The sequence below is a fragment of the Macadamia integrifolia genome, chromosome 4 (genome assembly GCF_013358625.1).
Source record: "Macadamia integrifolia cultivar HAES 741 chromosome 4, SCU_Mint_v3, whole genome shotgun sequence".
In the NCBI taxonomy this organism is placed as follows: domain Eukaryota; kingdom Viridiplantae; phylum Streptophyta; class Magnoliopsida; order Proteales; family Proteaceae; genus Macadamia; species Macadamia integrifolia.
Genome location: NC_056560.1, coordinates 28,076,039 through 28,099,824, shown reverse-complemented (window position 1 = coordinate 28,099,824; position 23,786 = coordinate 28,076,039). Strand labels below are relative to the sequence as shown.

At 36.8% G+C, this 23,786-nt stretch overlaps 3 protein-coding genes across 3 annotated transcripts; 2 read left to right on the top strand and 1 right to left on the bottom strand.

Moving 5' to 3' along the window:
* The first annotated feature begins 3,612 nt into the window (after positions 1-3,612).
* LOC122075668 (zinc finger CCCH domain-containing protein 39) lies at positions 3,613-6,413 on the top strand. Its single transcript, XM_042640787.1, has 2 exons — positions 3,613-4,697; positions 5,891-6,413. Exons 1-2 carry the CDS (start codon positions 3,914-3,916, stop codon positions 6,136-6,138), a joined length of 1,032 nt encoding a protein of 343 aa, XP_042496721.1. The 5' UTR covers positions 3,613-3,913; the 3' UTR covers positions 6,139-6,413.
* A 2,650-nt stretch (positions 6,414-9,063) lies between these two features.
* Positions 9,064-13,135, top strand: LOC122076714 (putative pentatricopeptide repeat-containing protein At3g11460, mitochondrial). Its single transcript, XM_042642183.1, has 2 exons — positions 9,064-9,286; positions 10,408-13,135. The coding sequence occupies exon 2, from the start codon at positions 10,492-10,494 to the stop codon at positions 12,340-12,342; it is 1,851 nt and encodes a 616-aa protein (XP_042498117.1). The 5' UTR covers positions 9,064-9,286; positions 10,408-10,491; the 3' UTR covers positions 12,343-13,135.
* Positions 13,136-13,261: 126 nt separating this feature from the next.
* Positions 13,262-17,488, bottom strand: LOC122076715 (broad specificity amino-acid racemase RacX). The gene is made up of 2 exons (XM_042642184.1): positions 16,116-17,488; positions 13,262-13,737 (listed from the first exon to the last, which is right to left on the bottom strand). The coding sequence occupies exons 1-2, from the start codon at positions 16,815-16,817 to the stop codon at positions 13,447-13,449; spliced, it is 993 nt and encodes a 330-aa protein (XP_042498118.1). The 5' UTR covers positions 16,818-17,488; the 3' UTR covers positions 13,262-13,446.
* Between the last annotated feature and the right edge of the window lie 6,298 nt (positions 17,489-23,786).

The window sequence follows — 23,786 nt, the reverse complement described above, 5'->3', positions numbered from 1 at the left end:
CGTGTGGCCATATGTTGAGGGTGAGAGAATTTGAAAGAGAGATAGGGTTTGTGAGAGAGAAAGGTGTACAGCTCAAAATAAATAATATAATAAATGTTATCCTCAATTCATCTATCAATAATGCATTTTTTTCCCTTTTTTTGGTTAAAGCAAAATTACTTTCTTGGATCACAAATAAGTCAAATATGTGAATGTGTATACATGGATTTTAAAAACGTTATCGTGACTTTGGAGTGCATTCTACTGACGTTTATTTATTTTCAATGTTAGACAAGCTCAGAAGAAAATGATATCTTGAAAGGTCTATAGGGCATTATGAATGGTACAATAATGCTTTGAGATGAAAACCAAATAGTATCAGGAAAATGATTTGATTCGTCATTCTTCAATATTACAAATTAAAACAAAAACCATTCGTTCAGTAATTTTTTATTTAGTATAAAGTATATAGAATAATTTATAAAACTGAAATCACAATAAAAATTACTACACTAATTCAAAACACAAACGGGTCGTTAGGCTACTTTACAGGAAAACCTTGAGCAACATCTACGTACCTTCTTCTCCTTAAATTTCCATTGAAACAAGGGATAGCTAATTAAAGAATTCCAATGAGTTGTTGCAATGAACACAAATCTAAAAATAAGTAGTCGGATAAGATGGCAAAATATGGTTGAATTGGCTAAATAAATATTCATAAAAAAATCATTAGAACCAAGTAACCTTCAATGCCTTAATTTATAGTTGATAAGATCATGAGACCCTCAATGCAGAAAAAAATAAAAATTCGTAGAGAAAAAAAAGTAATATTCTATACTACGAATCGATAAATTCCATAGTATCTTCAACTTAAATATTGATAATGATAAGGAATTTGAGAGAAATATTTCATATTTTTTACATCTTTCACAATGTCGACAAAGTTGCAGAGAAGTCTGACTTCTGATCATCATTTCAAAAGTGAGTTCGATCGTTGCTGCTCAGTGTTAAAGTTGTGCCAACATTATTGCTCTCACATATTCGAGATTGGATTTGGTCGGAGACAAGTCGAGGGAGTGGGTGAGTGAAGTGAATTGAGAAGAAAACTGTGAGAGAGAGAAGGGGAATTAGAAAAATCTCTATTTATCTGCAACAATGACAAAGAGATTTGAAAGAAATAATTCATACTTTTTACCGATTTCAAATTTAGATATTCAAAGAAGAGTAAATCCTTGGAAACACTTTGATAAACCACATGATATCACTTACATTGCATAAGACGAAAAGACAAAGCTCTATTGTAATTGAAACCATCGACTCCTCGGACTCTCAATCAGTGATAAAGACTTGCAACAATTCCAATACTTTTTAAAATTTTTATTCTACATATATAGGTAAACTATGAAAATTAAAACTATAGGAATGAAAAGAAGTCCAAGAACAAAAGAACTATGAATTAAAAAAAAATATATATATATATATATATATATATTTGAAAAAAAGCATTGACAGAAATCAAATTCAAACAATAACCTAGAGAAACAAAAGAAATTACTGAAGAATGAATCTAAGTACATCATTCCCGGAACCAACTTCAGAAGTAAGGATCCTTCAGCGTCTCATGCTTTGTTTTCTTCTCAACTAATGTCAGCCCCTTCCTGCAAGAGCCAAGGAGAGAAAGAGAGGAACGTGAGAGACAAAACATGAAAATTTTTTTTTTTTTGGCTAGAAGGAAAAGAATTTCAAAAGAAGAGAGAGAGAATCGTGAGAATTCTTTTGGTAGAAAGGGGGTTTAACCGTATGAGAGTTGGAGATTATAAGGAAACTATTTTTTTTTTAAATATTTTTTATTGATAAAGAAGTTAAACGAAATTAGAAAAGCAATTGAGAGGAGAGAATATAGAAATATATAGATTTTGTTTAGTAAAAATAGAAAGAGATAAAATATAGCAAGATAGTGAAGAGAGAAGTAAATTAATAAAGAAAGAATATAATAAAAGATGAGAGAGAGAGAGAGAGAGAGAGAGAGAGGAACGTGAGTGACAAATGTGGAAAATAAATATTTTTTGGTAGAAGGAAAAGAGTTTCAAAAGGAAAGTGGGAAAGTGGGAAAGTGGGAGAGAGAGAAGTTAATTTTTCGTAAAAGGGGTGGGAGAGTTTGAGACTAATAAAGAAATTTATTTTTTTAGAAAATATTTAATTATAAAAAAAAAAATTAACAAAGGCTACCAAAAAAATATAGCAATATATAAATTTTTTTTTTTTTTTAGAAAGATATGGATTAATATAATTTTTTTTCTTTTAGAGAGATATGGATTAAAAGAGAGAAACGTGAGAGAGGGGAGGGAGAAATTTTAGAAAGATTTTTTTTTTGTATTATGAAAACTCTTCAAAATATAGATTTTTTGCTTTTCTCTTAAAAAAGATATAGATTTTAAGAAAAAAAGAGACCAACTTAAGAGAACGTGTGAGAGGGGAGGAAGAAAAGGAAAGTGGGAAAAAAGGAGGGAGAGATAAGGAAAGGGATGTGATAGGAATAAAGAAACTAAAATTTAGAAAATATATAAATATTAAAAATATATATAAAGGGTACCAACAATATCGAAAAAATAAAAAGAATTGACTAAAAAGATAATGAAAAAGATGATGTATTTAAATAAGTAAGAGGGATAAAAAAGTCAAAGAAAAGATTAGCCACAAAACATGAGTACATACTTTTATATAATAGTATGATGTGCGTGTGTGTGTTATATTTATGATTGTATACATATAGAGGATCATGCATCATAATTTATATATGATACAAAAGCATTTAATATGTCAAGTAAATACATATTTGTCATTAAAAAAAATGAGTACTAGTTCTATGAAGGCTTTGCCTTACGACCATTGGATAGAATGTGAGCAGAAGTGTAATTACACATCCACCACCCCCCCCCCCCCAACCCCAAAAAAAAAAAAAAAAACTAATACATATACTGTGCAGAAAACTTAACACATATTTATGTATATAAGAAATAACATCAACATGAAAAGAAAATAAGGCCAAACCCGGTCCGCCCTATACCCAATTAGGCTGGGCTTGGCCTGGGATATCTCCTCAGGTTGGCCCGGGCTTAGGCTAAGCCTTAAGAACCCTCATGGCTGGGCTTGGGTTTTCAAAAAACCAGTCTGACATCTGGTTAGGCCAGACCTGGTCTTAGGCTCTTAGCCCTTAGAACCCTGAGTTGGGCTTAAATTTTCAAAAACCCATCCCAACCCATCGCAACCCATTGCTTATATACTCAAATTTTACCCGCCTAGCTCAACCAATAAGGTATGTGTAACACAATTTTACCCTCCACACTCTAAATTTTTTGAGTTGAGAGATCCCTACACGTACATTCAATGTATATTTCAGCTTTCAGTACGTATCCCATTTCTATATTGCCATTAAATAGGTGAATTTAATAGTTAAAAAAGACAGATGTCGATACATGAAATATACGTTGTGGTGAACGCATGTGTAGAGGATCTAAACTCAAATTTTCCAGTTAAACACCTCACGTGTAGAGTAAGGGTACAGAAACTATTCACGGTGAAGATAAAGAAATAAGAAAAAACTCATTAAGAACCTAATTAGAAACGAATTGGATGCCGTTTTTAGGGTTTTAGACTTCAACTAGGGTTTAGTTCTTTTTGGCTGCAGCCTTCAAAACTGAATTTTTAGGGTTTTGGTTTGGCAGCGTCACAGATTTATGTTCTTTTCATTCCTATCATTTCTTCCCGCCGACTGATTGCGAGGCTCTGTTTTCTTCATAGGAATTTGATCTCGGTTTCATTACATTAGTGATTAGTCCTTTTTTTTGTGATCGAATTTAGAAATTGGGAATTCTCAATTGATGTTGGTCGTTTCTGCTCAAATCTTCAGTTTAACGCCCTAAGACCTGCAAGTATGAGTGTTCCTGCTACTCCTCGTCCGTTCTGTCCACCGCCATTCGCTGTAAGTGGTGAACCTGTTGGATTCTGGTCTCAAATCCCGTTTGACAACGAGCAAGCCCAACCTGCTTCTGGTGTTGATTGGCCACCATTCAAGAAACCCAGAAACTCCGAAGATATCCCCTCGAATTCTTTCTCAAACCCACCTGCAAATCCAAGGATGCAGCCTCCGCCAGCCTTAAACCCTCCTCTTACGAAAGGCACGAGCAGGATGTTCTTCAAGACCCGTCCTTGCGCAAAATTTATTGCTGGGGCCTGTCCTTATGGGGACAACTGCAATTTCGCTCATGGCCCTGATGACATGAGGAAGCCTCCACCCAACTGGCAGGAAATCCTTGCTGCCAGAGCCCGTGAGGAAGAAAGAGCCGCTGGGCTTTGGGATGAAGATCAGAGAATAATTACTCGGCTCAAGCTCTGCAAGAAATTCTGTAATGGGGAGGAATGCCCATATGGGGATCGATGTAATTTTCTTCATGAAGATCCATCTAAGTTCAGGGACGATCCTGGGAGGTTTAGGGAAAGTTCTGCAATCAGCATTGGGATTACAGAGACCTCTCCTGGGAGTAATGGAAGTGGGTCTGATCATCAACAGGAAAGTAATGGCGTTGTGAATTCCGGTTCTGATGCAAATCGGATCAATCAGAAGCCTGCATATTGGAAGACAAGAATCTGTAGCAAGTGGGAGACGACCGGGAACTGCCTATTTGGTGATAAATGTCACTTTGCTCATGGGCAAGCAGGTATTCTTGCAGTAACCAAGCTTTCTGTTGTTTTGCTTTGATGGCTTTTTTCCTCTTTTCCATTCGTTATGTTTGTTTGGCATCTGCTTATTGTATACCCAATTTGCCTTTTTGGTTTTACGTTTCTTGTATGATAATTTAGTAGTATATTTCACCACAAAAAAGAAGAAAAAAGAAAAGAAAGAAAGATCCAATCATCCACTATACCAGGAAGATATTGTCTGAGTAATTGGTTATCAGGAACTGTTTTTCTTCATGTCTGAGCAATTCTTAACATTGTTGTTAGTTGAAGAGTCTCCAGGGCAGAAATTTTTTGGACTTATATCTGCTATTTTTTCAATCACTTGGACGTAACATGTTTGGATGCACTCCTGAGCAGGATTATAAGTATTGGTATCAGTGCCTGTATAGATCACCGACGATCCTGATACAAAATACCAATATGATATGTATTGTACGTATTGGCGTAAATTCAGAAAACAATCTCTTTTTGGCTGATACTCCTGATCTGTATCGGTATCGGTATCGGTATCGGGTAATGGCAATCCCAATGCTCCTGAGTGATTGATGGGCTACCCCCCCCCCCTCCTCCTCCTCCTCCTCCTCCTCCTCCTCCTCCTTTGAACACAATTGTCTCATCTTTTCGTGAAATTTCAATCCAAAGTGATGGAATCTCCTAGACATTTACCTTTGATTCACAAGTGATTTGTCATAGAAACCAAGGGATGCCTTACAAAATGAGCTAGTGATTCTTGCAATGATTAGCAAGATGAGAAGCGAACGATTTTGTTTCAGAAGAGTAAAAATCAAAGGATGGCTGTTGAGAATCACATTAGTGCCAAATTACTTCAGATACTCCTTGGAGTCACTCTGTTATTCTGGTTGAGTGTCAGGTGGAGCAAAGTGTCTGTCCAACAAAAGAAAGCTCATGTTTCTACTTTAGGCTTCAATTTCAATTCAACCTAGGATAGCTAATGAAAGCACATAGGAGCATCAAAATGAATTTAAGCTTTATTTTTCTCAATTTATGTTTTTTGGGTCTAAATATGATAATTTGATAGTTTTTTTTTATTCTTATATCTAGATGCACTACTAGTTTTCATAGGATGAATCATATTGTCATAAAATTGTTTCAACTTAGGTCAAGGAAACTATTTGTTACTAACTATATTAGCTGATGACCTTGACCACAGAACTGCAGAAGTATGGAGGCCACACTGAAGCAGAATCTGTGACTGTTTGCATAGCTCCCATAAAACCTCTTATGAACTCTAGTAATGATGTATTACCCATTAATACTGGAGTGGGAACTTGTAAGCAGCAAGTGCATGGTAAGAAGTGTCTACTGAACTGGAGAGCTGAGAAGATCAGTCGAATTTATGCTGATTGGATTGATGATGTGCCGCTTGTTCGTAATTCGCCGAGCAAGGTGGAGAGCTGATTCGAAAATAGAAGTTTTGCTGGAACATTGAATTTGGTGTTTCTACTATCTGAGAAGGATGAAGCACAATTTTTTCTTAGTTTGATCAATTAGTGGGTTGATTGGAGTCTCATTGAGATTTTTTTTTCTTATATCATATGGGAAATGTACATTCTGATCATCAATTTTGTATTCTTTCTTCCCATCTTTTTGGGGTGAGACAATTTTGAGATTTGAGTGTTTGGGAATTATGGATTGTTGCTGCTTAATATCATATACCCAAGTATTGATTTAAATGTTCTTCACATAATCATGGTGAATTTCCGGTCCATATGCCATTGTCATATGTCAAATTTACCAAAAGTATCAAAACCTCATGCAATCCTAGTGGTAGGCCAATAAATTTGACATGTTTCTTACTTGAGGAATTCCGTGTTTTTTCAATAGTGACAATGATAGAATGATTAAGCTAGGGGTGAAACAGGCCGGGTTCTCAAAACCCTAACCAACCCTAGGTCCCAAAACTCAATCCAACCCTATTGGGTTCATGCTCAGGCCCAACCCTTTAGGGCTCAAAGTTGGGCTGGATTGGGTTGGGTTGACCCTAGCTGGTCTTCGTAGTGGAATCACATTCTGATGAGTACGATTCAATTCTGATTTCAATTCTTCAAACCACTCCGTTACCTTCAAACTCTAAAAAACATTGATCGTAATTGACCTTCCGCCCCCTAAATTCTTCAAAGTGCTGGCATGTGCTAGAAGTCTAAAGAGAAAGGGTCTCTTCTATTAATGAAGTTCTCTTCTCGGTTTTTCAAAAGTTTAGGAAAGTTTCCTTGTCTTGTTTTAGTTACTTTCTTCATTCATACAACCGGATGCAATGATATTACAGGCTGAATTAAATCTTGGTTACAAAGGAAGTTCATGTGGGCCAAGCCCAACCCAAAATATTAGGTAGGTGGAGTTGTTTCCTGTCAATATATGCAATGTTCTAGTGTAAAAAAATATATATATATATATATATATAAATTTAAAAATTTTAAAAATTTTAACATTTTCAATTTTAAATTTCAATAATTTCATTTATTACAATTGATAATTCAAAAGTGAATGCAAATTCCAATGTAAGAGAGAAACAAGACTTGTTCTTCAGAGATGGGTTTTTCCTTTGCCTTTGTGCTCTATCTTTTGGCTATACTGTTCTCTATCATATTCTTGTTACACAAAAAACTCAATGACACCAATAAGAAACTCCCTTGGCTGGGAGAGACACCTGCATTCTACAAAGCACAATAATAATCAGGGTTAGAATCAGGGCGGGTTAGGGTTGGGCTGGGTTTTCTATGCCTAAACCTAGGCCCGGCCCAACCCCACACAGGGTTGGACCGGGTTGGACTGGGTTGACCCTCATAGTTAGGTTAGACAGGGTTCGGGCTCAGGGTGGGTTAGGACGGGTTCGGATCGTCAAGGCTAAACTTACATCCCTAGATTAAGCCTTTTGATAACAATATTTTTTTATGTATTCATAGGAGTCAAATTGTTTGCTGTAACGTTAAACCTAATCTTGTATCGATCCTTACAAGCATAAACCAATTGATAAATGATTTGCAATTGTCTCCTTAGTTCACCAATTATTCCTACTTGATAGTCTATCTCGGATGAATCTGTTGGTTCCTCCATTTGTGTCCCACCTCTGTCCACCTTGAGTTATCTTATCCTGATATGCATAGGAGTTTCTAACGATATCTTGAATGATTCAAGATGGGCCTAAGGAATTTTTATTTTTTTTAAAGCAAAAGCTAGTAAAAGAATACTGATCATGTATATTAGTTATACATAATCCATGATTTATCCAACATTTTGGAGCCCATAGTACTATAGATAGTAAGTGATGCATGGATGGGCACTATTTACTTCTTTGTAGTGAAAGGCTATAGATCCTGAGAGGTTCTTGATTTGTAAAAATGCAGCAAGATGTAGAAGTGGTCATGCTCCCCTACGAATAACATAAGACAAGAAGTTGAAGCAAAAGCTTGTGGTCTTCTATAGGGATTAGGGACTCCCCGCGGCAGCTAGGATGGGATGGAAAGTACTAGAATTATGGACTGACTCAAAGGAATGCTTGTGCCAAAGGAGGATGCGTGGCCTTGGAATTTTGTTTCCACATTTTTAGAGGTTTCTTGTCTACTTATGGTGTCATTTGTGTAAAATTGAGAATGCTTTAATTAAGTTGTTTAAGTAAATGGCATGTAGAGCCATGAAGAAGAGGTCAAGTCTCTCAACTTCGGTGACAATAATCTTTTATTTATTTTTAAGAACTTCCACATTTTTTTATGGTGGAGGGTTTCATAAGATGCCAGAACTGTAGTTTTGTATCAGCAGGAGACAGGAGGCAGGAGGGGAGGGTGATGAGTGGGATGTGAGAGGGTGCGCACGTTGTAAAGGACTAGCATAATAGTACATGAGTTTATCGCCATGCAACTCGTGAAATAAAAAATTTCATCCATGTTTATGTCTTTGGTCGATTTCATTGGCCTTTACAAAGATGTGAGAGCCTCATGACTAAGCAGCAATCTCTTACCTATTTTTCATGAAAAATATCACCACTTGATTGTGGACGCAAGACACGAGGGTGGCAAAAAGAATCACCCTGGCCTGATTAGATGCCTATGCGCCTCCCTAATTAGTCTCTAAATGGCACAATGGCCATAGATCGCGATCCCATCCTTTGTTTTTCTTAATACCATTTGGATTTTAAAATTTGAGCAAAGGAGTGAGCTTCTAAGGATGCAAGAATTGTGTGAGCAGGGTTTAAAAAATAAGAATCGGTGTAGATCGGTTCCGATTCAGATCAACTCAGAATATGTCCAATAGCTTTATAGAATATTTCGAGATGAAATGGCGGAAATTGGGATCGATCAGACCGCTTCCGATCCGTTTCACCGATTTTTGAAACCCTGTATGTGTGTGAGGAAATGAGGAATAGAGTCTGAGCCTGGTCGTGGCGATTCTCACACATCGCCGGGCTGTGGCGCGGTGGCCTTTCCCTCGAGAACGGAACACTGAACCCTATCATAATAACGATATTCGGCATCTTGCTGTGTTCATGTACATAGAAATATATTTCCGGCGAGGCCACTCTCCGTTATTCCATCTCCGGCAACTTTCACGGGTAAGTCAACAAGTTACTCCGCCTCCATCTTCTTCCTTTTTCTTCTTCATGTATCAGAATCTATTCAGTGGCGACTAAACCCTTTTCGTTCTTATGTTTTCTCTTTAAAAGTGAAGATATGTGTAAGGATGGAGTTTCCCATTAATTTGTGCAGCCTTTTCTCATCCTCAATTCCAATAATTTCTTCTCGCATAATGGCAATTTTCTTTTAAAAAAAAAAAAAAAAATCTTCTCTTGACAAAATTGATAATTTATGAAAAGTTAGAAGCATAACTATGAGAGATTTTACTGGTAAGAGAAGAAAAATTATGTAAATCACAATGTGGAAAACTCAGAATTATAGAGCCAAACTCAGGAGTTTGTGGATTAGTCATCCAATTTGGAATCAAGAAATGGAAGATAAAAAGGGTTTCACTTGCACATAGGAATGTCCAACTCCATTAGCCCCTTTTCTCCATTTCTCATCCATAAGATGATGCTTGATGAATTCTCCCCCCTCAACAATGTTTGGAGAAATCTCTGAAGCAAGCTGTAAACCAACCTTTAGTGAGAAAGAGCTCTGCACATGCTAAGTTGCTGTCCTCTCTAGGGCCTGCAAAAGCCTCAACTTTTTTGCCTGCTTCTGTCCTTACCACTCTCCCTATGCCAGAAAGCACAGATTATCTATAATACAGGGATCATAGTTCAACTTAACATGATCGTCTGGCAGAGGTGCCTGACCGTGATCTCCACACTTCAGGCACTTTACAAAACCTGTTACAATGGTAGTGCCATATTACTCGAATTTCTCAATTTTGTGTGTACACCAATATTTCTTTTCATTTTGTATTTTCATTTCACGGTTTGTAGTTTGTTTATGGTAAAAAAAACATCAACAGTTAAGAATGAAGTAAGGTTGCTGACATTAGTGCCAAAGACATTGAGGGCATCAAGAGCAGCCTGTATTATGATAGTCACCATATTTTGCTTTTCTCGATTAGAAGATGATTTGTTTGATGGATGTTTGGATTCAGTTTGTTTTTTTTGGTTTCTTTCTTTTTCTTTTTTTTTTTGAACTAGTTTTCTCCTTTGCTTTATGTTTATTAGAACCTAAATTTGGTTCTTTTGTCTGATGCTTGAAGGGTTTTGGTTGATCAAAGTCTAGTAAAGCTCTTCTGCCTCCAAGCGCAAGCTGTTTATGATCAGACCATGCTCCATTGTTCATTATGAAGATAGTACATTTTCAAACCATTAGAGAGACCAGCACCCCATGGAACACTCAACTGAGAGAACTGGCCAAGGAGGGCCTTTTCAGGGAGGGTCTTGAGCTTTACCGTCAAATGCTCCGATCCAATGCCTTCCCCAATGTCTTCACCTTCCCCTTCACTTTAAAGTCTTGTGCAGCTCTCTCACTACCATTCTCTGGGTCGCAACTCCACTGCCATGTTGTCAAGACTGGTTGTGAGTCTGATCCATATGTCCTGTCTTCTTTGATCTCAATGTACTGCAAATGCTCTTTAATTGAGAATGGTCAAAAACTGTTTGAGCAAAGTCCCCAACCAAGCAAACTCACTGTGTGTTACAATGCCCTCATTTCTGGTTACACCCTTAATTTTCAGTTTCCAAATGCTTCGTTGCTCTTTTGCCGCATGCAGAGGACTGGTGTCGCATTCGATGATATCACCATGCTTGGCTTGATCCCTGTATGCACCCTGCCTGTGCACCTTGGCTTTGGCATGTCTCTCCATGCTTGCAATGTTAAGTGGGCCCTTGACACCAAACCATCTGTTGGGAATTGTCTGCTAACTATGTATGTAAGATGCGGATCGGTTGATCATGCAAGGAGGCTTTTTGATGCAATGCCTAAGAAGGATTTGATCTCGTGGAATGCTATGATCAATGGATACTCTCAAAATGGACTTGCAGTCCATGTATTGGATCTCTATTACAAGATGGAGTCTTCTGGAGTGGATCCTGATGCTGTGACACTCGTTGGAGTTCTCTCCACTTGTTCCCACCTTGGGGCTCACAGTGTTGGTCATGAAATTGAACAGAAGATAGCACACAAAGGATTGGGGTTCAACCTCTTTCTAACAAATGCTCTGATAAACATGTATGCCCGCTGTGGAAATTTGACTCGAGCTCGCAGGATTTTTTATGACATGCCAGAAAAAAGTATCATGTCATGGACTGCACTCATTGTTGGGTATGGAATGCATGGACAAGGAGAGACTGCTGTGCAACTCTTCGATGATATGCTGAGGACTGGAATTTTTCCTGACGGAGCAGCATTCGTGAGTGTGTTGTCTGCCTGTAGCCATGCAGGACTGACAGAGAGAGGATTGGAGTATTTTTCTCAGATGGAGAAGAATTATGGGTTGAAACCTGGCCCTGAGCATCTTGCATGCATAGTTGATCTTTTGGGTCGTGCTGGCCGGCTTGATGAAGCCAGGGAGCTTATTGCATCAATGCCAGTAGAGCCTGATGGTGCAGTCTGGGGTGCCCTTTTGGCTGCATGTAAGATCCATGGTAATGTTGAGCTAGCAGAGGTGGCTTTTGAGCATGTCATTAAACTTGAGCCCGCCAATGTTGGGTACTATGTGTTGCTATCAAACATATACTCTGAGGCTAAGAACTTGGATGGGGTAGCCAAGGTCCGAGTGATGATGAGGGAGCGGAAGCTCAGGAAGGAACCCGGATGTAGCTATGTTGAGCACAAGGGAAAGGTTAACCTCTTTATGGCCGATGATAGGAATCATCCTCAGACTAAGGAGATATACATGATGTTAGATGGTTTGGAGGATTTAGTTAAGGAAATTGATGATTGGAAGCAGAGCCCCAAAAGGAAAAGTGAGGGAGCAGGGATACATAGCGAGAAGCTAGCAATTGTATTTGGGCTTTTAAATAGTCAGCTAGGGGCCGAGATAGTTGTGATGAAGAACTTGAGGGTATGTGGGGATTGTCACTTTTTCATAAAGCAGGTTAGCAAGATTGTGGATCGGAAGATTGTTGTCAGAGATGCAAGTCGTTTTCACCATTTTAAGGATGGACTATGTTCTTGCAATGACTATTGGTGAAGGTTTCTGGCTGAAATCGCAGCTAAGATTTCCAGCTGTTGCACCCTGCAAAATACCAAATAATTGAAGTGGGGACATTCAGGTGCATGGAGACTGTCAATATTCATTGGATGATTTATAACAACTTGAAAGGCCAAGGCAATGGACTCTGTTCTTGCAATGACAATTGATGAAGGTGTTCTGCCACTGAAAAATGCTGTCAGTAGGTAGAGATGGAAGCTGTGGCAGGGGGTCTGTGGAGACTCTCATTGTTCACTTAGTTTCATCGTATCCTAAACGGACAAGACTCTAGACTCTGCCTTTGCAGTGACTACTGCTCTATTGGTGAAGGTTGCTGGTTCAAGTTGCAGCAAAGATTTTGGCCTCTGCAAAAACACTTAAGGCAGCATTTAGGGATGGAAGGTGTGGCTATCTCAATTTTGAGGTTGTGCATGGATATAATATCTCAAGACAAAACCACATGGAATCTGTATTGCAACGACAATTGGAGAAGGTGGTTAGTTGAAGTCACATTTAAATTTTGCAGCCATTGCAAAAGTAGTAGGTATGCGGAACGTACGCTGATCAAGACTTGGAGGGCATCTGGGGACTCTCATTGTGAGACCATAGGCTATGAGTGTGGTCATCAAACTTCTGTTCAATTAGCTTCCACAAGACATTCGCTGACATCTCACAGCACCCTGGGTCTAGAGGGTTGCTTATTTTTCATTTTCTGCTTTGTTTTGAAGCCCTTGTGGCTTTTAGCTTGTACCCATTTCTTCTTATATACTAATACGTAACTCGTTATTGATCATACACATTGTAGTTGCATGCACTCTTTTTCTGATGGGACTGTACAGTGTTGCCATTGGCAGGGTTTCTCCTAATATATTTGGCAATTCATCAAACAAACAAATCCAATCAGGTGGCTACTTGCTAATCTCACAAATTTCAAAACAGAGTTTATTGATACAAGGAAGAGTACAAATAATGGAACTGCAATATTTACAATACCATACAAAACATAAAGGAGCAGGTTCCATTAACAAATTGATATTCTACAATAATAACAAGATCCCCTGCTAATGATTGGGGATGATACACAAAAAACACCAGCCATTCTAATTAACAGGTCTCATGCAGCTTCTCAGTAGATTGAGCCCACTTTATAGTTGATCTGGCTAAAGCATCAATAGGGTCTACACATCTTTTGAGAAGAGGATCATCCTTGGGCAAAAGACCTCGCATGTCATCAGAAGCGAGAACGATAACGTTCACAGACCTCACCAGAAGAACCTGGAGTGCAATTCTCAAGAGATTTCTTGCTCCTTCCAAGTCCTTCCTACTCAAAGCTTCAATGGCAGGAATTACACAGTGTTCCATGGTATCTTTGTCCGGCAGTACAACCTCAAATCCCTATATACAGGAACAGAATAGGAATGATAAATATTAATCTAAAGATTGTTTCTATTTCCCCTTCTCAGATTATGAATTGTGAGATAATTTCTTTGTAGCCCGTTTGCACAAGTATGCTAAAATACCAAAACAAGTAGAGTGGCCATCAACTATGAACAAGAATATACATGTGTTTCTCAAGTCATTTGAATACGGGGTTGGGATTTGAAAGCTCTGTTGGACTTTTCACAATATTTAAACAAATTGTATGCAACTACACATATTAAACTTGAAAATGTGAGCTGATAATGAAGAAGCATTTTAATTATATAAGCAGCATATATGTAAGATGAGCTCAAGCATTGTTTGACATGTTGGCGTTTGGAATTCTCCTATAATCTGCACTGCCATCAAACCATTTCATCATGTTTATGAAGAAGGAATTCATACTTATTAAACAATACAGAGCATCTCCCACATCAATTATCCAACTCAAAATACTGCTTAAGGAGCTCAAGAATTTTCACAAAAGGAGCGCTGGAGAAGAGGAAGATCTGGAATCTGCAGTTGTAGCAATTATTTTGGCATGGAAATTTTTGGATGATATTCATTTATTTCTCACTTTTTCTAAAAATTACAAAATTTCAAAACTTTCTGATATAGAAAAATATTTCTTGTATTCAAAGGTTATAAAATTTTCCCAAGTAGTAGCACAAATGTTTTCTGGTCTAAAAAATAAAAAATGACTAGCACAAACTAGATATTTCCTTTCACAAGGCATGACAGAAGAACACTGGAAGGTAGTTAAGTTAGTTTACACATTACAACACTATGGCTCATTGCATGCTGGGCTCCATAAAGATTTGGCAAGAATTTTTAAGATATAAACCACAAACCACAAACCACTTGAGAGAAGTTTACTGATTTATTTATTTATTTGCTTGCACATACCTGAGATAGATTTGTCTATTATTTTATGTCTCATGTTTTAATATCAGCAAGTATCGTAAGATAATAAGATGGACAGTAAACCATTATTTTATCAGGGCTCAGGAGAAAGCAACTCTTACTTTCCTCATTTTTTTTAAAAAACCTTGGTGAAATAGAAAATATGTCAAGCTATTCCCAAGTACTGCAGTTGTTTAAATTTTATGCAGTTTCAATAAATTTTAGAGAGTAGTACTGACAATTTTGAAAACATAAGAGTAATGCATTATACAAATGTAACCTGTTAATTTGGATGAAGCTGGTCTTATAATTCTTCAGAAACCTATTTCATCTCCTTTCAACAATGAGTCACTGTCAGACCAACAGAGATCTGCAGTTAACAATTTCTCCAAGTAATGGCAGCTCTACGATCGATTATTTTGATAATTCTACAGGGTAACACATAAAATAATGTATCCTGCTCAATCAGACTTTGGATGAGGTCGGCATCATGAATTTATAATACCTCAAAACCCATTCCATCTCTTTTAAAGAAGCCAAAACTCATAAGAATCATCAGTTGACAGTGATTCAAGTAATCAGCTGTTAGTAAGTTATAATCTCGTCCTTCAAAATTAATGTTGAATTTTTAATGACTTCACATCAAAATCAACACAAAATAAACAAAACTCAATTCATTCACCTCAGCAAAGTTAAGTTTTTCTTTAAAAGGCTACTATACTGATAAGAACGGATACTACCTTCTCTGGTTGCTCTAAAAATACCAACTACTTTGAATTCTTTAAAGTACATACTATGTATCAGTATCTTAAACAAAAGTCTTTCTGTACCATTCCTTTCACTTAACTTTGTGGCCTAACCCTTCTTTGGTATATGGATCTTAAACCCAAATTATTGTGACCCTTGTGTAAATCAGGAGCAGAATTTCTCATCAATTTCTCTGGGAGTACTCTAATTATACCAAGAAAGGTTATAAAGCTCATGGCCTTAATTTCAAAGATAAAGAATGCATGTGAAACATAATTCATTTGGTAGCAAATAAGTATGAGAAACAAACACAATGCCTGAGACAATATGGAGATAATCCTGAAACTCATGCAATCTACAGTACTTTCAGCATCAGGAAAGAAAGATGAAGATGCCCTATTTCATATGCGATATGCACACACACACACACCCCCACTTCCTACCCCCGAAAAAAATAAGAAAAAAGAATGATCGCAATCAGATCTAACCTATTCATGGCTGTGTGCCTACAAGCTATTATAGAAGTATACATCATACCTGGGTTCAAACCCAACTAACATGCACTAATGAATCTATTGAAATCCCGGATCAACAAATTTATCAGATATGTTTCTCATTATGGGACAAGATTTTTGCTGAGTTCTTTATCCAGAACTCTTAACTAATTTCCCATACCAAATCAGACAGGTTGAAGACTAGACTACCTGACTTTGGAGTTTGTCCTGATAAAAACCAGCTGTCAAAGTTGCATCTGTATCAAGGACACCGATACGCAGATTACTCCCAGCTTCAATTGGCTTCAACTTTGCTTCTTTGAGCTCATGAGCAACACAATCACCCACATGAAGGAAAGGTACTGAACAGTCTTTAGATATCTCATTGTGCCATGCATGTGAGATATGACAAGGCATAACAATGCAGTGAGCTCCTGACTGTTCAAGAAAGACTCTTTTATGCTCTAAATTATCCACAATTGGAGTGTGATCCAATTGTGATCGAGCATTTCTTACATTAAGATATGGAAAAGAACTCTCACAAGACAAAAGCTCCTTGTTCAAAATTGGATCATTGCAGACAATAAAAGGGAGGTTCTCTTCTCCATCTTTTGAACTCCATAAGATGAGTTTTTCCAAGAAATTCAGAGTAGCGACGGCTGATACACCTCCAATGATACCAATTGTACTGGCTTGGCTGAGCAGGGGACCAGTTATCTGACTACTCGTCGGAGCCAAACCTGAACCTGAACTCCTCTTAGATTCTGATGAGTTACTGCTCTTATCAGTGTGCAAGAGCACTGCAGAAGGTTGCACAGCCCGAGCTGGACCAGACCTGGTTTTGTACTGGGTTGTATGCTTGTTTAGATTACTGGCAAAATTTGATGGGTAAAACAATATATGGAAAGACATTTTCAAGCTTCCATCAAACTTCTTCAATACTAAAACTCAAGTCTCTGAAAGCTATCAAATCTTTATGGGTTCTCTGAAATTTACAACCTAAAATTATGCCTCTAAAGTTCGGCCCTTAAACCAGAAATCTGCCTTAAAAACTAATAAAAACCCCAAGGAAATTCCTATATTTTAGCCCCTGAAACCCCAAACCACGCCTAAATACTTTCATGGGCTCTCCAAATATCTGCTTTTAATAACCAAAACCACTGAACTAAACTATAAAACCTTCATGTACTGTCCAGATTTCAGCTTCTAAACCCAAAACCCATCCCTAGACGAGAAAGCTTCAACTTAGACCCAGCGAACCTCACCAAACAAAACGAATTCCTACTCCAAAATTAGTAAATTTGATGCTTTCCTCGTATCAGTCAGCATCAAAACTAAAACTCAAGCACTAAAACTCATAAATTTCGATCAGTTCTCCATAATTGCTACAAAATAACAAGAGCCCAACATCGAAATGGAATTTTTTAAAGGATGCAAGATTGAAGAAAGCTAGTAAAGACATCATCCTTCAAGTTCCAAGGGTTTTTATATGCATTTATGACTCAACAATAGATCATCAATCAAGTCAAGTTGGAGGAATCTACAAGCTTCTCTTTCAATCACCTTTCCCCACTCAATTATTTCATCACTGGCTACCATTCAAATACATTATAAATTGAGAGGGTAGGGAATCAAACCCAGATAAGACAGAGACTCACCTTGGTTTCCTGTCCTCTGTCAGATATTAATCTTAAAATTTTGAAGGCTCAAAGGATAAGAGTGGACGTTTGGTCCATCTGTGAACTGTAAAATTCTTTAATGCTTATCTCTCTGTTGGTTGCCGTAAATCTCTTTCCCCCACAGACCAGAGCATCACATAGCTCCTATCCTAAATTCCATATAAACCAAAACTTGAATAAATTATAGACAATAACCCATTATTTTCCTCAATAAACTAGGAACTTTTTATTACCTCTGTACTGTTAGAGGCTCTCCATCTTCAGTCTCCCAAGCAAACAAGATATGGTGGTGACCATGCCCTGTCACTGTTGAAGATCATCTTTTTCAAATGTTTCTACATCTTTGGGTGTTGTAGTTTGGGGCTCCAAGACCGTTGTGCTTTGAATGGTTTAGGGCTCTATTAACTCACTAACTTGCCACATGTTAGACAGTGAGTGGCCAGCATTGAAAAGCGATTTTGATGCCAACTAAGCAACCACGTGGAAGGTGTTAAAGCACAGCTACCAAGCCTACAGAAACCCAAATGGTCTAACCGTTGGACCATTTGACACCAAAGAGAGGACTGGGTCATTTCAAAGGAGGAAGAGAGGTATAGACAAGGGGGAATTAGCTTGCAGTACACAGGCGGTGCACCCAACCTTTTTCCATTTTTTATTTTTTTTTGGGTTAATCTTTTCTTATGAGAATACACTTGTATCAATGTTGTAACAAAACCATCCCATTATTTGGAGTATTATATACAGCTGTAACCAAAGATTAAAAACCTAAAATCAGACTAAGCATAGGTGGGGCCCAAAATATTCATCCTTCCTCCCATTTTTATCCTATGCTGTAGGCACACTAATAAATGTATTGTGTTGAGGTGGTCCATGTCCAAAAGGGTTCAGGCCTTCAGGGCTTTCAGAGGGAAGCAGACTACTCCTTTGCTGGATGTGATCTTCTTCCTCAGATTGAAGATTCCGATTTCAAAACCTTAAGAAAAAGGAATTTTTTTTTTTTTGGGTGTCCTATAAAAGACGTAGGATGAGCAAAGCCATATTCATATGTGGGACCCCTACCAACATGACTAGAATCTTCCAATAAGAAATTGTGAGAATACAACCAAAAGAGCACATGGTGTTGCCTTTTCCCACGTCCTATGCATCTTTTAAAGCAATCTTATTATGCATTGTGGGAAAGGGTATGAAGTCAGCGTGTTAAGGAATCTACACACAACATCAATTGTGGTGTAAAAATAGAATCACACATAGGATCCACATTTTTAAAGCAAAAAAAGAAAAAAAAAATCCGATGTGAGAGTGAAATAATACTCTAATAAAGTCATTCACCCAAAAAAGAAATACTCTAATACCGTTTATTTGTTTATTTATTTTAATTTTGGGATAGGTAGGGAGGGGAAGTAAAAAATAGCCAAGAGACTCGAACTTGAAACCTCCTGGAGAGCATGGGGTTTTTTTGTGCACCATAGCTCTAATATCATGACGACTCTTTTCCAATACATTAGAACCAAAATAAACCAGAAACATTGTGTTGCAGAGTCAGCTTCCCCAAAGGCTTATTTTTATCCTAATTTTCAGTTCTCCCCTTGAGTGGGTCACAAGTGTTGAACTTTTAGCATTAATTGTTAATGCTATTAGAATATCTAGTGCCACACTAACCATTTGAGTAAATGTGTATATGTTTTTATATTTTTAGATCAATTTTCAAAGTCTTAAATAATTCCTTTTATTTATTAATTTTTTTTTTTTTGCAAACAACAGGTATTCAAGCTTTTGGCGGCCTATCTGACCCCACAACCATATGAATTGGGTCATACTATGATTGATTGAGAATCATTCAATTTTCACTGAAAATAGTAAAAAACATTAAACACCCCCGTGTGAGTGACTCCAAAGAAGTAAAAGAAGTCAAACTCATGACCATATATTTCCTAAGGCAAAGATTCCTTACCAACTCGGCTACCCCCATGGGAAATCCCTTCCTTTATTTTGCTTCTAAAAGAAGTAAAATCTCTCTAAATTACAAACAAATTAACAAACCCTTGTCACATAAAAAAAAAGGGGAGGGGGGAGGGGGGAGGGGGGAGGAATGTTTCAAGTCTGTGAACTTGTGTGTCCATGGCCCCTCTTTTGGGTTTCTATTTTTGCTTCCATTTTACAATTTTCTCACCAATTAATCACTCAAAAGTGGTTTAAGGTATATTCAGTAAAAAAGGCTTGCATATACTGATCTTCATCCCTTTTGGCCCATGGCACTATGGCAGTGTCTGGAAGGCATCCACTGCTCTTCACATCATGCTCTTAACATTAATGACTGGAATATAATTTAATTTGTGTAACCCATCATTATATGGTTACCCAAATTAATCAACTAAGCTTATTCATTAACATGTATTACGTATATAAGATATCCATGACCAAGTAACAGATAATTATTCATTTTAGTGAATAATATAAGATATCTCCACTGATCTATGATTTTTTTTTTCCATTATTTCTAAAGTTGTATTAGATAAGTTTATCTCACCTAATTTTGATTGGGCCCATAAACTACTAGAATATCTAACAAAGTCTAGGATTACAAGAAGCCAGTATTCAGGTAAAAAAATAATGTTAAAATTGGATTCAGTTGGCTTCACTATTTGTATTAATAAAAGAAATCTTGCTTGATATTTAGGAATAAAATAATACTATTTAGTGAACAAATGATAGCAATTTGGACCGATAAATCGATGATTTGACCCAACTTGGGTTAATTAGTGATTATTAATTGCCAAATGGTGTATAGTTCATGAAATTGGCCTAGACATTGGCTATGAAGCCCAATTATTGGAAGTGTATCATATCCTTAGTAGACTGAAAGGTATTGAAATAATTATGATTAGCCATGATCAGCAACAGAAGAGTTGGCAAGAATGACCATTAGAGTAGATACAAGATCAAAGGTCCTTGTCAACCTCCACATTGTATTGTTTATATGGCCAACATTTTATAATATGATATGGACTACTTGCTTTCAGCTTCAAATTGATGAGCTCCTGTTCTTGTTTTTCTAATTGAGATATTCATCATTTTGTAATTTGATTTGGACTAGCTTTCATCTTCAAATGAGCTCCTGTTCTTGTTTTACTACTTGGTATATAAGAAGAAATATCTCTGTCTCACTCATCTCCTTACACGTTTTTCTGAGAGCATGTCTTGTAGGTTGTTTGGCTTCAAAGAGTGAAATCCAAGGTTTAAAAACTAAGTGGGAGGGGGAAACAAAGGCTGCATCACATCCACCAACCAACTAATCACCCATGGTGAAGAGAGAATCTCTTCAGCCATGGAATCTGACCCTCTGATTGGATTAGTAAAGGGTATAATATTTTCACCATAGATGAAGGAAAACTTCTATAAAAAAAAAAAAAAAAAAAAAAAAAAGGAAAACTTGATCCATTCAATTAAATCATTTTTTAAATTTCTGAAATATTTTGGCATTCTCTTATGTGTCTCAGCCAGAGCCTCTGAGAAAGCTGAATGGGAAATAAGATGGTATTGCTAGGGCTTGACTTGGAAAAGTTGCAGAAACATACCTTCACATTACAATTAAGCTGAAGGTTTCCCATCGCATACCTATTACTGCCATGCTTAGAACTATGGTTTTATGTCCCAACAATTCTTGAGCCTTTCCCCCTGTAGTTTAAGCCACTAAACTGTTGAAGACTAATCTGGCCCTTCTGATTATTAGAAATATATGGGAGACTTGCAAAAAAATTTACCTAACACAAAGCTCAATGATTGGCTCACTAAATATTGAATTGCTAAGGCATCCAATCCAAAGACTTAAGCCATTTAACCAGTAGTGGAGAGGCTGAATATGAAGTCTTCCATGGTTTGTAGTTTCTTCAATGGTGGATTATTCTCAACACTTCTTCTCGCATGTTGTCCCTCTTGAATGCATGGTTCCACTATGATTTACAGTTGAAATCTTCAGGTATTGGGGTGTTTTGAAACCACAAAAATTAAAGTTGAGAAGATGAGATGAAAAATGTTATATATATGAGTAGTGCGTCCATATGTTTAAGATCATTGATGGAAGACTAAGGCTGCATTTGGTAGGTTTCTTGAAATACATTATCAACCTAAGAATACATACCAGTCACAGACTAAGTTTGAAACATTCTATTATAGCTTGACTACCTAGGGCGATGATCACTACCACGGAGTCCTTTTTTTATTATTAAAAGGGGGAAAAAAAAATCATCCTCCATCTAGAGAGAGAGACCACATATCATCCTCTACCTCAAGTTGCTCAAATCAAGGGCCCATGTTATTGAAACTTGGCTACAAATGAGAGAGAGAGAGAGAGACCACATATCATCCTCTACCTCTAGTGGCTCAAATCAAGGGCCCCGTTACAGAAACTTTGCTAGAAATTAGTAGACAAGAGAGAGGTAGGTATACTGAATTGTTTGATTATTTTGTCAAATTGCAGACGTTGGTGAATTGAAATTTCCTGAATCTAAATATGATCTTTGCGACTGAGACTCGAATACTTGAGATGTTTACGGCATGCGACATATATTGCCTTCTCTCTTGGTATGTAATTGAGATCTTGATGGCAATTGAAACTGAAATAGAGGATGGGGAATTCATATCCTCATCCAAGATATTTCATGAAGAATCTAGAGGAGTTCCATTCAAATCAATCATTATTAAAGAGAGGGGGATTCTAAGGTTTTTAGAATTGAATTGTTAGGTTTTCAAATTTGATAGCCGCTGACAATATCAAGAGACGTATTCTCTAAGCTTCTCGTAACAAAGTGAGGACTTCAATCCTACTATAAATTGATCACGGTTCTCCCTTCACTCATCAATGTGGGACTGTTCTTTCCTGAAACAAGTTTTTATCTATAAGAGTTATATAAGTGTAATTAACTTCAAAATATTTTAAAATATGATATTAAATTTCACTTTTTTTTTATAATTAAATCCATTTGATTTGAAAAAGGAAAAAAAAAAAAAATTAAAGATTGCATCTAATAAAATAATGTAAAATTACCAATATGACAAGAGTTTTAAGTAGGTTACACAATCATGATTACAATTTATACTTTTTCCTTATTAAATCAATTTCACTTCTCTTTCCTTTATTTTATTTGCAACCACACATGTTAATAATTGTCACATATATCACCTTCACTCTATAGGCGATATTTCTGACCTTCATAGCAATTGATACCCAAATGGAGGATGACAAACTCATAGTCACACCTAAAATAATGCAATTAGAACCTTGAGAAAGCTCAATTCAAATGCTATTTTAAAAGGACAAACAAGCGTTTTTAAATACATAAAAAAATATAAATTAAGGGCAACTAGCTAAAGGAATTTTTGGTATGAAACAATAGATCACTTAAATAGAATAACGACTCCCCATATATACGAAGTATATTCATAATTATGTTTCATCCAAGAGAAACGAAACACCTGTTGACATGGTGGTGGCTGCCAGTCTAGCATTGGCCCAGCTTAGAAAAGTTGTTGTTCAATTCCCCTCTCATTGGATGTTTAACATCTTATTATTCCCTGTGTCCCCTCCTGTGGGCATCCCACCTTCTGGTGGTGGTTGAATCTGATCTAATGAAATGAAAAATACCCAAGTGGATGTGGGACTCATAAGATGTGAATGCAACCAGCCAATGACATACTAGCTATCACTTTCTATGTATAAATGGGTTTGTAACATAAGAAATGAGGCTTAAATTAATATATAAAGAAAAATAAATTGTGATAAATTAGAGTTAAGGACATGTCTTTTGCTCAGATATATAAATAAAAACTTATCTTTTAGTTTGGGTGAAAAATAAAAAAGCATATCTCTAATATTAATTTTTTTAAATAACATATATAGCTAACTACCCTATGATCCAAAGGTCTAATAGTTAGTGCAGGAGGTCCTTGATTCTATGAAATAAAAGATTACATAAAATCAGGTTAGTCAAATAAGAGTCAACATTCATAGCTTAAGTCCACTTCATTGGTGGGGGAATTGAGTGCTCTCTGGTTGGTAAAATACTACCCACTAATATCAATTCTCAATTTTAATATGAATATGACTCACTTGCTCTTTTGTTAGCCCAATAAGACCCACATTGAAAATATAAAATTCACTCTTCATATGCACAAAAAAAAAAAAAAAAAAAAAAAAATTTTGAGG